The sequence below is a fragment of the Molothrus ater genome, chromosome 5 (genome assembly GCF_012460135.2).
Source record: "Molothrus ater isolate BHLD 08-10-18 breed brown headed cowbird chromosome 5, BPBGC_Mater_1.1, whole genome shotgun sequence".
In the NCBI taxonomy this organism is placed as follows: Eukaryota; Metazoa; Chordata; class Aves; order Passeriformes; family Icteridae; genus Molothrus; species Molothrus ater.
Window position 1 is genome coordinate 66272862 of NC_050482.2, and position 13612 is coordinate 66286473.

Genomic DNA, 13612 nt, shown 5'->3' on the forward strand with positions numbered 1-13612 from the left:
ACCTAGTGAGTGCTCGGATTTGAGAATATCTCCTTGAAAAATGTGCTCACCTGCAGCTATCCTGAGGAGTAGCAGCCTGAACATTGCCACAGGAAATGAAATGTTTCTGTTAGTGTGGGTATGGAGGAAACTCAAGAACAACATGGGTTTAGGAAATCATTATATTCAAGAAGCAGCTCTCTCTGCTGCATTTCGAGCCCTGCTAGTATCACATTCTGTTTTGACAGCTGTCAGAAGTTAAATGAAAGATACTTGGGAAAAGAGGGGTTGAGCCTACAGGAGAATTGTTACTTGCAGCACTTGCCAAGAGTTGAAGTGTTCTTTTGGTAACATACATGCTATTTATTTTTCTTTCACTTTTCTTCTCTTTTGCTCAACTTTGGTGCCTTTTATTTCTGCAACTCCTGTGACAGGAACTGGTGTCATCCAACCTGTGCTACTTTCAGTAGGAAATTACTTTTTGGTACTGTGTGCAGTGCACTCCCTATCCTGCCTTAGTTTTATTCTACCTCTTTGTCAGTAATTGCCAGCTTCCAAACTTTTGCTAGTGCCACTGTCCTCCTTTCATCTTCCAAATTTAAGCTACAGTTTTGCCATGAGGGAAGGGAATTTATGCTGCCTTTTTCCTTCTTATTTTTTCTCTTCCTAGTTGATACCATTTATCTCCACTAATAACTGTAGCAGTTTGGGATTTTAGGTGACACTGCCAAAGGTCTTTCATGTAGCCATTTATTAAATGTTTATTCTTGTTGTTTATATTCTGAGGGGAACATTCATAGGTGTTGGAGCACAAGGGGCTTCTACGTTTGCTTTCTGGTTTGGATTCACACTTGCAGGTCCTTGAAATAAATGTTATTTTCACTTTAAATTAGTTTAACTTTAACTCAGGAGTTAAAAGTTGAAACTTTTGTTTCCTGTAGTCAACCCTTTTTATTGTTCTGTAATTGCAAATAAATATGGTCTCCCAAGGTTGGGTAAACTTAGCAGGGAGTTTTCAGAGGCTTAGTCCATGAAAGCAGCTATCCCTCTTCTGTATCACATGGTGGCAGAAAGTGCCCAGCATATGCTCTGTGACGTAACAGTTTGGTGTGTCCTATCAGATAACTTCAGTATGCAGCACTTTTATAAAGAATTTAGTATTTTGGAAAATTAAGTTTGCTTAGTTATCTATGCAGGAAGAGCTTATTTTACAGCAAAGTAAAATATGTTCAGACATAACTTGCAGGATGTGTATTATGAGTGTGTGTAGGATTCACTGAGGTATTGCATCATGCAGTAGAAAATATAATTGTATAGCTGTATTATATAGCTATAATTACATATTAAAAGATATTATATAGCTATATTATAATGCCTATATGTAGGCATTTAGTTTTAATTAGACTTTTGATTAAATATAGAAGTGCAATTAAGAGTGACAGATACAGTAGATCCTGGTAGACTACACGACAGTTTTTGGTTAGAGAAACTCCTGAACTGATGGGTTTAGACCAATGCTTTGTGCACTCCTTTTGAAAATAAGACCATTAACTAATCATGGATATGAAGTTAAGTACAGAGTCCTCCCTAAAACTACTTGACCAAGGTATTTGTCTGGTATCTTAACTAAGCCAGTCAGATAATCATTGCATAAAGAAAATGAGCAAAGAACCCTTCAGTTACTGTCAGGGTATTTTGACTGTGGTTTGTTGGAGTTCTGTGTAGTTTTCCATCATTTCACAGCAGGTCTCTCTGGCTTCCCAGTGCCACCCCGAAGCTGTAAGCTGAGCACAGTGGCTTCCTGGCTCTGCACAAGTCTGCAGGACCTTGGGCAAACCTCCTCCTTACCTTTCCATCTACCATGACTGCTGGAAATGTGACTGTCCCACGCAGGACTGTGGCTCTGATGCTGCTTTTGCACTGCTCAGGGGTTCAGGGCACTGTTGCAGTCCATGGTGGTGGTGGACGCAACCTTCCCTGAGAGCATCTTGTGCCAAGGGGTGGGAGCCAGGAGAGCCGCAGCACACAGACACGCAGACAGACACACAGACACGCAGCAGCTCAGCAGTGAGGACACGGGAGGGTCCAGGTGTCCAGTTCCAACATGCTTTATTTCAGGTAACGCTGAAGAGGTCCAGGGGGCCAAAGACAAAGGAGGGCCCAGGGTATAAATACCAGGAAAGAGGGGATGGAGAAGAGCATCAGGGACCCAATGAACTGAGGGCTCAGGGGCAGAACACAGGGATAGGGAATGCCAGGGTGGATAGGCTGGGGTTACATAAACCAATGGGAAAGCAGGGAAGGGGGAACTTACCAAAATATGAACATATGAGGGTAAAAGGGGTAGGGAAGGCCAATGGGGAGGACAGAACTGGGACAAATTAACACAGTGCTGCAGAGCACCATGGGGGAGGCTTCTTTCCTCACCCTGAGCTGTGAGAAATGCTGCCAACCTAAGACACATCTCTCCAGGGCATTATTGTTGTGATGCCTTTCCCCAGGAGGCTTGTGGGTGTCCACAGGGCTCCTATTGATATTTGAGGGGCAAATTACTGAGACCCAGAGAGCTGGCAACGTGTGTGTTGCTGCCCTTAATATTTGCTGTGGGAACAAAAGGGTATGGTTCCTTCTTGACACAACAGGGGATGATGGCCAACCTTAAGAGATGGTTTTCTGCACACCAGTAAATCCCTGCATTTTTTAAAATTGCTTACATAGGCTGAAGATTGAAGTTGGCACGATTTGAAGGGCTCCTGTAGACTCCAGCGTGGTGACACAGGCAGCTGTTTCCCGTGTTTGTCTGTTGGAGCTTGTCATTTTGTTTCACAGTATGGAAGGTGCAGGAAGTGACAGGACTAAATAAGCACGGAGGGAACTGACTGTTTTATCAGCTGTGTTAACGAATTAGCTGGGAGTGAAGTTAACTCCATGTGAAGCATTTTAAATTATTTATTTTCAATCCTGGAACTGTACTTAACATGTTGTTAAGGCAGAGCCACGTTGACTGGGTAATGTTAATTACACCACTGGAAACACATCGCATTAGCTGAAAACAATTGATTGCTGCTATCATTCATGGCTCTGGGTACAGCCCCAGCTGTTGCAAAGCAGGGCAAAGTGTCCTCTTCCATTCATGGAAGTTCCTCCTGCATCCACCCACAGCTGCAAGTTAGCTCTTTAATTACTGCAACAAAATATGGTGCTTGGTGGTTGTGGGTTTCTTGTATGCCTCTCTTTTGTTCTTTATTTTTTTGTGAGTTAAGTGATTGTGTGACTGATCTCCTCTCCATTTGACATGGCATGTCTTAAACATATGAGGATGTTCATTGACCAACCCAGCAGCATAAAAGCATATACTTTACTGTCCCTGTAAATGCTTTCCCACAACTCCCTTAAAGATTCAGCTCCTTCTCCTTAATTCATAGCAAAAGTGTTGTGTCCTTCAGAACAGGAATTTTTTGCATCTGGGTTTTCCATTCTTTGCAAAGGCTTTGGCTTACACATGGGCAGCAAACACAGGAGCTGTGCTGCAGGTATGAGCAGAGAGAACTGGATGTGACTTGACTAGCATTTGTATGGATGTGTGCTGATCAAAATAAGGATTTGACTTTCTTCTCTTCTGATGGTTTAGCATTGCAGTGAGTTAAGAACTTCAAAATGACCCAATTGAGAAGAGCTGGGAATATATCTATAAGTGGTGGCTAGTTGCAGTTGCTCCATTCTGTTTTTCTAGATGTTCCTGGTCCATGGTGAATGTAATTAGAGATTCCACTGGCAGAACACATGGTGTGCAGTGTTTGTTCACTAATAACACCTGGCTCTCTGTTTGTAGGTTAGGCCAAAGACCCTGATTCCAGACAGCCTCCCAATCTCCCCGTGCAGAGACCAACCTTCCAAGCAGCCTCCCACCTTCCAGAAGGCAACCATAGTGAGCATCAAAAACCCCAGCCCTGCCCTCCCCACCGCCAACAACACCGTCAGCCATGGACAGACGCACAGCAGCCCGTCCCAAAGTGTCACCGAGCCTGCAGCCCTGTCATCCCCTCTGAGTGGCGCTGGGGTGGCCTATGCCATCATCTCCACGTCCCCCAGCAATGCAGCTCCCATCAGCACCAGCGCCGCTGTCTCGGTGGTCAACGACAGCATCAAAGTGCAGCCGCTCCTCATCAGTGCCGACAGCAAGGTGAGTTCCCTGGGCAGCAGACACAGCAGCTGTGCTGCAGCTGTCAGCAAATATTGCCCTGGGAGTGCTGTCAGTGGTTCTTCTCAAAGAAAATAATCAGAAAGCAACGGGACAATTCTTACATGGACGCAGAGAAGCTAGTGGGCTTTTATCGGCGTACAAGCTTGTTTTTTACTGGGCACAAAACACATCATTATGTAGACTGATATTAGCAGGACCTTCTGTTAAAATGAACTTCTCTTTCCTTAAGCCAATCCTCATGAATAAAATCCCTGAATTCTATACAGGCTCACGTTTCCTGTAGACTCCTGTCTTCAGTGACACAATGATACTCAATTTGTTGACTGACACCAGGGAGTACATAAAAAAATCAGAGATTCCCTTCTGCTCTTTCAGAGGAAGACCAAATGAAATGAGAGCTCAGGATTTCAGAATTGACCAGGAGATGAATCAGTAGAAAGAAAAAATTCAAGCTATGAATTACTTCTTTCATCTTTGTACTGCTTTTCTGCATTGGAATGCAAGAACTTCACCACTCTTATACCAGAGTCAGATTCCATACAGGCTGCTAATGTATCAGGCAGACATTCACTGTAATTTACTACTGGGATCCTCCTACTTTTGGTCTTGTTGGCAGCACAAATTCTCATACAGCGCTAAAAAAATATGTAGGATGGCTTTTGAGGTAAATAAAGGCAGATGTCTCTTCCCCATTTCTTTGACATAAATTATTTTTCTCTTACTTAAAATGGCAGCTGCCTCAAAAAAACCATCACTTTTTATGCTGTTGAAGCTTCTAGAGTGACTGAGTTGAAATAATGTATCTAACACTTAAATGACATTGATTGAAAATTAGCAATGAAGTAGATGGAAAAGGCCTGGTGTTCAAATCTAATAATCTTTATCTAGAAGGTGATAGTCCTTGGGAAGTCCTTTTGAAGCTTCCACAGTCCTTTTGATTATAGATATGAAGTCATATGTGTACTTCTGTGGGCAGAAATTCATTCCTTTTAATTTAATAGTTTCTAGATAATGTGACCTACATCATGTAAATCTTCATGTGGTAATTTAAATATAAGCAGCTGGATATACTACCATAAATGTGTTAATGAGATTTGTGTTGTACTTCCTGTAGGTTCTAAAGAAGACCTAAATTTAATTTTAAAAACATAATGTTTATTTAGTTTATGGAAAACTGGACATCCACTGTTTATAACATGTAAAGGCTGAGGACTGAAGTCTGATCTGAGTTCCATGAGGAATACCTTCTTTCCCATCCCCATGTACTAACCCTGAAAAAACACTGCTGTGACTGAGATCAAACTGAGCTTGGAAGTTTAGTACTCCCATCTCTTCTACTTGTACACAAAATAAACTCAAAGGAAAGACCTTAAGATCACTAACACAAGTGCTAAAGCATGGCTTCTCTGCCACTTTCACAAGTCCTCTAAATAGAAAGTGTCCTAATTTTCAGAGGCACTCATTAAGAGACTTAGGCTGTAGCAGGTTTATAATGCACTAATAAGAATTAATTTTTAGAAACTTAAGTATGGATTTAGGACCTTAACCTAGGTATGCTGTTGTTTTATGCTTTTGACTTGTGACTTACATTTCTTACTTGTAGGGTATCAAGTAACCCTTCAAAGAGGACTCAAAGGTTTGAGGCAGAAAAAATCCAGTTTCATATAGTGAATTCTCTTATTTGTACATTGTCTTTTAGGTTATCATTATTCAACCTCAAGTCCAAACCCAGACAGAAAGTAAACTGGAGACAAAGAAATCTTCTGAAGAGTCAGCTCAGGGACTGCCTGCTACCAAAAAGAAAAAGGAGGAAAATCCAGAGGTGATTTTTAAATGTTTTTAATTTTTAATAAATGAGCTACAATGTGGTTAAGTTATGGGGGACAAATCTAAACGCTCTTCTCTGTGTATATGTGATTACTTTATTTGTGCTTGTGGTTCTGCCAGCTGTTCATCTCTCCTCTCAGTCTCTGCAATCAGGGTAATTTCTCTGCCAGTGAGTGCCCTGACAAATTTGGTTTGCGCCAAATTTGCACAAACTTGGTGCACATTCAAACCTTCCACTGTCACAAAATGTAAGACTTGGAGGTCTCATAATACCTAAAGGTCTCATTATAATCTAGGCACCCCATGGCTGTAGCTGGATTTCTTGTGAAAGGTGTATACAAGCTTAAGATACTTTCTTTTATGTTATGAAACATATAGCATCAGATTTAGAGGCTGCGTATGAGGTGTAATTAACATTTCTTTTGTAAGCTGAGCTTTTACCATTTTCTTCTTCTTAATGAATCTTGCACATTTTAGATTGTATTATTAGTTTCCTGCATTTGCTGGGTATATGTCTTCCCACATGTACACAGATTCTAGTCTGAAATACATTAAAATCCTTTAAATTGGGTAAGAGAGTAGAAAGCAGGTAATGAGACTAAATCTCTTTTGGGAATTATAGTTTTGATTTTAACTAGAAATATAAACTGCTACTCTTTGTAGAAATGGGGGTCTCTCTAACAGACATTTTGGGTTTTGACTGGGTATATTCACATTATATTAGGTGTAATTTTAGGGCAGTTTGAGAAGTTATACAGACTGAATCTACTTCTTTTGTGGAAATGCTCAGCTCCTGTGAAATCTTAAACATCACTAGTCTAATAAATGTGTAGCACAAAAGCATCCTTGGAGCTGTAGGTTTAAGAGGATTATTACAAAATAAATTATGTTACTTGAGGCATGTGGTCAATTTTTTTACCATTTTAGGAGGTTCGTATAGGTTAAAAGTATTAAGGATAAATATTTTAGCCCAAAATATCACAGCTCTATGTAGAAGCACTGCAAAACTATGCTTGGGAAACCTCTCAAGTTTAAAATCTGACACTTACATGAGTCTTCATTACCACAGAATGGTGGGATTGTAGAGTTCTGTTTTGTTTAGACAGGTATTTCCAAAAACTTCTTTGTTTTGTAGCACCTTATGTGCAGAAAGACCAGTAGGCCCTGCTTAGAAACAGAATGCTAGGAAAAAACATCAATTTTTTACTCATTACTTTTCCCCATGGAAAAATAATGAATAAAAGCCTTCCAGAGAGATGCAGGAGGAGGCAATTGGACTGGGCACACTTCTCCTATGGGATTCAAAAATGTAAGATTTTCCTTACATTGCAAACTAGAATATCTCAACAACCTTTTTCTAACCACAGACACTGTTTCTACCCTGTTTACTGGAGCTCTCAAAAACCTTAATTTTCTGGGTAGGGTGCTGACACTGTGCCCTAAACTATGACAGTTCTTTTCATAGATTTGTGGCACAGCCATAAATAGGTAGGTCTAGAGTTAATTTCTTTTGTTCTTTGAAAGTAAACTTTAGTTGATTATCATGTATTTATGCAATTAGTGTAATTAGAACTAACATCATAATTAGTATAAATACATGTAATGACATAAATAGAACATGTAATTACAAAATGAAATGCTTTTATGAAAATCTTTGTTTTGCTTCATGAAAAGACATTCTGTGTATTTCTGAAAGCACTCACGGCTTATAAGCAGATGATTAAGTTTAAAGCAAAAACAGCATGGTATTTTTAAAAAGAAAATAGGCACTTCTCACTTTTATTTATCCTCAAAGCAGAAAACTGAGGCAGGAACTCCAGTATGGCTCTGTAGAGAATTTAGTTGGGAGAGACTGGGATTTAATAAATTTGAAATGAGCTAAATAGAAATAACCATACTTAGCAATAACCAGGAATCCCACATTACTGAGTGTACCTGAACAAACAGAGAAGAGCAGGGATAAATACTGTCTTTAGCTCCTGGCTTGGTCAGTCCTGCTGGTGAGCAATGAAGCTGATCATGGACTGAGGAAGAGGAGGAGGCCACCCACTCATTCCCATCAGTGGGGCACAGCTGGGGATGGAGAACAATGGTGATGGATCCAGTGATGGGCCTTCTCCCACCAGGATGGCTTCTGTAAAGAAATGGGCTAATTACAGAAGGGAGCTGCTCCTCTGGGGAGAAAATACCCTGGACATTGATTTTTGTGGTTTTTTTGTTCATTTTTTTGGGGGGGGTTTCATCTTTTCTTTTTTTCTTGAAGAGACCTGAGTTCAACACAGAGAGAAACAGAATTCTGCCAAAACCGTTTTGATCATTTAACAATTCATATTAGCAAACTATCTGGCAACACTTTCATTCTAAAATGTTTTTACCTAAAAGAAAAAATACTGCCATAAATGCTGGTTATTTAGTTACTGGTGTTCTAATTTTTCCTAAGCACAAGAGAAACACATGGCAATTGTGAACTAAATGCTAGTATTAAGCTTGGATTGAAAATCTGGAGAAAATGAAGTCTTGGCTTTGCAACTTCCTCTACAGAGGACAAACAATAGATCCTGTGATATTTGAAATGAAAGTTTTGCAGTGGAAGTCAGATTTTGAGTTGAATCCAATCAGCTGCAGAGGTGTGAAATAGCAAAACCCATAAAAACAAATAGGCTGTTAATATAATATGCTTGTTCAAAAGAATACAGCTTGTACTGGGATTTTTTTAAAAGGAACTATCTTTCAAGTAACTATAAAAAATAACACTTCCCGTGTTTAATCATGAGATGATTATCAAGTCCACTTGTGATGGCTCTTCATATTTTAAGCAAGTATGTTGCATTTAGTTAGCTACATATTCAAACAATTTTAGCAAGAAGAGAGGAAATTGTTTAGCAAATGTTCCAGTGCACAAATTTCAGTTGAGGCATCAGAAAATATGTGCTTTCCCTACAGTTTAATGTTGGGGTGATGCAAAAATTCTGCACTCCATTGAAAAAAACACTAATTAACCATTCCAGCTTCCTGGTTCTATTCCTAAAATTGTCATTACTTTTGCTCACAGTGCTGAGAAGTATCCTGCCACCGTTACTTTTGACAGGGCTGAGGTGAAGCTTGTAATCCTACTCAGTTGAATAATTTTCTTCTCAGATCTGCACAGTGGATCAAATATTCATATTTTCCTTCAGGTGTGGGGCCCCCACTGTGCCTGGCTGGTTGTTTCAGGCATGTAAGAAGTGAATATTACTGAAATCAAGGTCTGACTTGCAAATGAACACGTGTGTGTAATTACCACAGATATGGAAGGCAGAAATACAGTGTGAATATATCTAAATTGCCAATGAGGAAATTCTACACCACCATTTTTTAATCTACCTGGAGAATATGAATCTCTTGAGGTTGTGGAAAGGAAGCATTTCTGTCTTACATGGGTGTTAGTTCACCTGTTTGACAAAGGTACTTTCACAGATGCATGAGTGGTAGAGATGTCCAGTCCTAACCCTCTGATTTTGATGAACCCACCAAACAGAACTTTTCATCTACAAAATGAGGATGCTTTTGCTTTCATGATTTCACTAAGTGAAAGTCAGAATTGAAAAGGAAATTGTAGTTCTGGTGACTTACTAGTTGATTTTATCCTGAGCTGAAATGAAATGTTGAATCATCAAGCTTTTCACAAAGCAAGAAGGTCAGACTAATATTTTGGCTTGGAAGTGTTGGAACATGTTCTCCTGACCCTCTTTGAATGAAACAATGTTTTGACCTTCTACTGCTCAAACACTGTGTTTTAGTTGGACCTAAATCTAAACATTTTATTTTAGGTATGATAGTTGCATCTTCCTATGGTCTTTGTACACTTCCTCAGACTTGGACTGTGGGCTTTGCTTGCTTGGATTTCCCAAGAGCTTGAGTTTCACAGTCAGATTGTCTCTCCTGTGGAATTGAACCTCGTGAAAATCCAACAAGATCATTCAGCACAGCAGAAAGAGGAGGCCCGGAGGCCCCCAAAGCCCCACAAGTGCCACAAATGTGACTGAAAACCAAGGTGTTCAGTTCAGTTTGGGCTTGGAACAACACAGTGTAATTTCAGTTTTCATCAAAAAAACATGATAAAACATTCAGCAAAACCTTTCTGCAAGGAAATGTTTTCCAGTGAGAAATCACTGACAGAAAATTTAGAATCTGCTCAAATACTTGTCCTGTCACTGCATCAGCATGTTCTGAAGATTTTTTTGGTGTGAAGATATGTTTTGTGCATATATAGTTTAGAAGTGTTGTGAATAATATTTTTGATCAGATTTCCTGCTGCAAAATGAGCTCACCAGTGTCAGTAGGAGATGCTTGTTCACTCCTCATTGAGGAAAAATGTTGGATCAGTATACGTCTTAAAATCCATGCACAAGATGTTATTTTTAAAACTTGGGAAGAAAAATTTCTGGGAGTTTTTTTGTTTGGTTGGTTGGGTTTTTTTTTAATGGGAGGGGACTTTCACTATGCTTCTGATGTCTTGTTTAGTGTTGTACAGTTCATACTTGTTTCACTTCATACAGCTTGCTCATATCCCCTAAAAGCAGTGTGTCTTGTCCAGATTGTAAAAATAATACAAAATTACTTCACTTAAGAACTGAGTAGCAATCCAGCTAGCAATGTGAAATTGATTGAATTGACTGAATATTGGTCATGTGCGGTGTAAGATCAGTAGTCATTGAGCATTGACTTCAGACATCTTTGAACTGCTTGAGTTTATGTAGTCATTCAAGGAGAACCAGGCATATCTCAAGCAAATCTTCAGCTAAAGTTCTTTACATTACTATGCATTCAAATAAGATACATTTCTAAAAGGCTTTTACTGGGTTTATTCTGTCAATGCTAATTATATTTATTTTCTTACTATGATCATTATAATAGAAAATCTAACCTGTTTATTTTTTCCTCAGAAAATTGCCTTCATGGTAGCACTAGGACTGGTTACAACAGAACATTTGGAAGGTAAGGTGGCATATGTTGATTTGCAGTTCAGTTTTTGAGTGAAATCTTTTCTGTTGGCTTCTCTGCCAGAGCACATTACTGAGGATTGTGTTCAGATGGCTTTTGAAACTCTCCAGAGAAGGAGATTCCACAGCCTCTCTGGGCAATCTGTTCAGAGTTCTGTTACCCTTCTGGAAAAGAAGTTCTTCCTCATGTTCAGGATGAACTTCCTAGGCATCAGTTTCTGCACATTGCCTCTTGTCCTGTTGCTGGACACCATGGAGCACAGCCCAGCCCGTGCTCTGATCCCTGCCTGCAGATATTTGTACACATCAACAAGATTCCCTCTCTGTTTTTCCTTTTCTTGTTTTTTTCATGCCCTCTGAAGGGCATGAAAACTGAAAAATGAAAATGAAAAAATGAGATGCAGGGTTACCTTTGCACAGGTGTGCCTTTCAGACTCACAGCAGTGGGAGACCTTCCTTAGCTCTGCCTCCCACCCTATGGCAAAGCTCAAGGGGCACGAGGACTGGCCCTGCAGCCACCAGCCTGCTTGGCACAGGCTGGTATTTGGACCCACTCAGTCATCATGGTCCTTTAAAAGATGTGAAGACCTGGGAGACACAGTGAAATAAAAATCCTGCAAAGGCTCTGATTGCCACTGATCTGGTTGATGGATCTGTGAGGTTCAAAGATGTTTGCCCAGATAGGCATCAAGTGCCCTCTGCTCTCTCCCATGTGAGATGGACTTTCACTTTTTGAGTGGATTGTCTGTCACCTCTAGAGTTCCACAAAATAATATTTAAAATAGCAGTGAATATCTGGCATTTGTTTCATAAGATTTTACTTACTTAAGACTACATCTCACAAAGAATTCCTTCCCTCCCTTTTCCCCACCTAGCCCAAAACTTAAACTTCCCATCAAATCCAGTGTTTGCCTGAGAGCATCTAGCATGTGTTCTCAGGCTCCTGAATATGACTTCAGACAAATATTGCACATAAGCTAAAATCAGCACGGCATCCTTTTCAGTTTCCTTCTCCAACCTTCCAAAAATAGCTTGCAAAAGTTAGCAGATTTGTATCTTTCTTTGCCTCAGCTTTGTTGTTCTGAAATTAGAGATGAAAGGGGGGGAAAAAGAGTTTGTTTAGCAAATTTGCCAGTGGCATGAGACAGGTTGGTGGCAGAATGGTTCTCATGGGCAGAGATGATGCAGGTGTTTTGAAGAAAAGATCTGCAGCCTGATGGTTTTAGTTACAAGATCAGCTACAACAAGGTGGTGTGATTCCACCAGTAAAAGGAGAGAAAACTGGTATCTGTGTCAGCTGACAGTGATTCTTGATCACAAAAAGTGTTAATGGCAATTGATATATTTACCACCCATCCCATGGATCATATTAAACAAAATACTTAGGAATTTCCAGTGCCCTGAGTTTGCATTTTATGTGCTTTAGGCTTAGGAGCATGCTTAGCTACCTCGCTGTCTCAAGGTATCTACATTTTTACCTTGAATTCTTTTTACTAAGATTTCCAGTTCTTTGGTTTTAAGACAAGCTGTGAATTAGTGAGAAAATATATCTGAATTGCAGTGTCTCCTCAGTATATGCAGCAGGTTTCCTGTAGGTCTTGTTTCTATTTTTCAGTGTTTTTCCTCTTTAAATCTGCATTTAAAAAAGTTATTTAATGTCCCAGTGACTGAGAATTTGAAAGCAGTTTAAAGAAATTTTAAGCCTTCATAATTTTTAATCCCTTAATGGTCATGGATTGAAATGGAAATCAAAAAGCTACAACAATCTGGGGAGAAGATTTATAATCCAAAAAGTGCAAATGATGATTAGTTCTTGTTTTCTTTGTCTAAGGAAAACAGGACAACATTTGAAATTATGCAGAAATACAAATTATGCTTACAACAGAGATAACTTAATTTTGAATAATTCTATACCCTTGGATTTTATTGAAACTAATTGTTTGTGTGGATTTATTGCTTATGTTCAAAATGCCAGCAGTGCTCTTCTCTGTTCTATGCCAAGTGTGGAGATGCTCATTTTAAACCAAACTGCTACAACACCCACCATGCAGAATCAATTCTTGAAGACAAATTCACATTTTATATTTCTACTAGCATTAAATAAATGATTCCAGCCAAGAGCTATTTACTATGGAAAGGGTATTTCTTCATCAGAATTGGTGATTACGACTGTCAGAGATTTCCTTATAGCTTTCACATGCTAAAGGTTATTATTTTACTGTGTCATGTTTACAGTTAGCAGTCATTGCTATTTATCAGGAAGCAGTGGTCATTACACAGTTCAGTTTATTTTAAAACTTCTAATTATTTTTCAATTTCACATTTTCGGAATTTAACTCTATCAAGATTGGATCATTAAAAGCTTATTCATTTAGTATCTCTAATTCACAGTGTTACAGTTTTTCTTAATTTTATTCATTAATTTTCTGGTGAAGGGCTTGCTCCAAGTCCATACGTATCTCTCTATCCACCTAAAAGCCTTTTCACCTGACCTCCACACAAGCATTCCCTGCCTGGGGAAAGAGCTCTATTCTGCAGAGCCTTTTTACCAGGCATCTTTACCAGTAAATGAACACAGCTGCTTCCACTGACTGACAGTCTGCAAGGTGCAGCTTTCCCT

The 13612-nt window shown here is 39.4% G+C and overlaps 1 protein-coding gene across 4 annotated transcripts in view; it reads left to right on the forward strand.

Annotated features, from left to right (window-relative positions):
* PHF21B (PHD finger protein 21B) overlaps positions 1 to 13612 on the forward strand; it is a 143129-nt gene that overhangs the window by 111795 nt on the left and 17722 nt on the right. For all 4 annotated transcript variants that reach the window (XM_036401594.2, XM_036401591.2, XM_036401593.2 and 1 more), the window contains 3 exons: positions 3812 to 4162; positions 5883 to 6005; positions 10936 to 10987. In XM_036401594.2, the coding sequence (XP_036257487.1) occupies positions 3812 to 4162; positions 5883 to 6005; positions 10936 to 10987 (526 nt within the window). The remainder of the gene's footprint in view (positions 1 to 3811; positions 4163 to 5882; positions 6006 to 10935; positions 10988 to 13612) is intronic.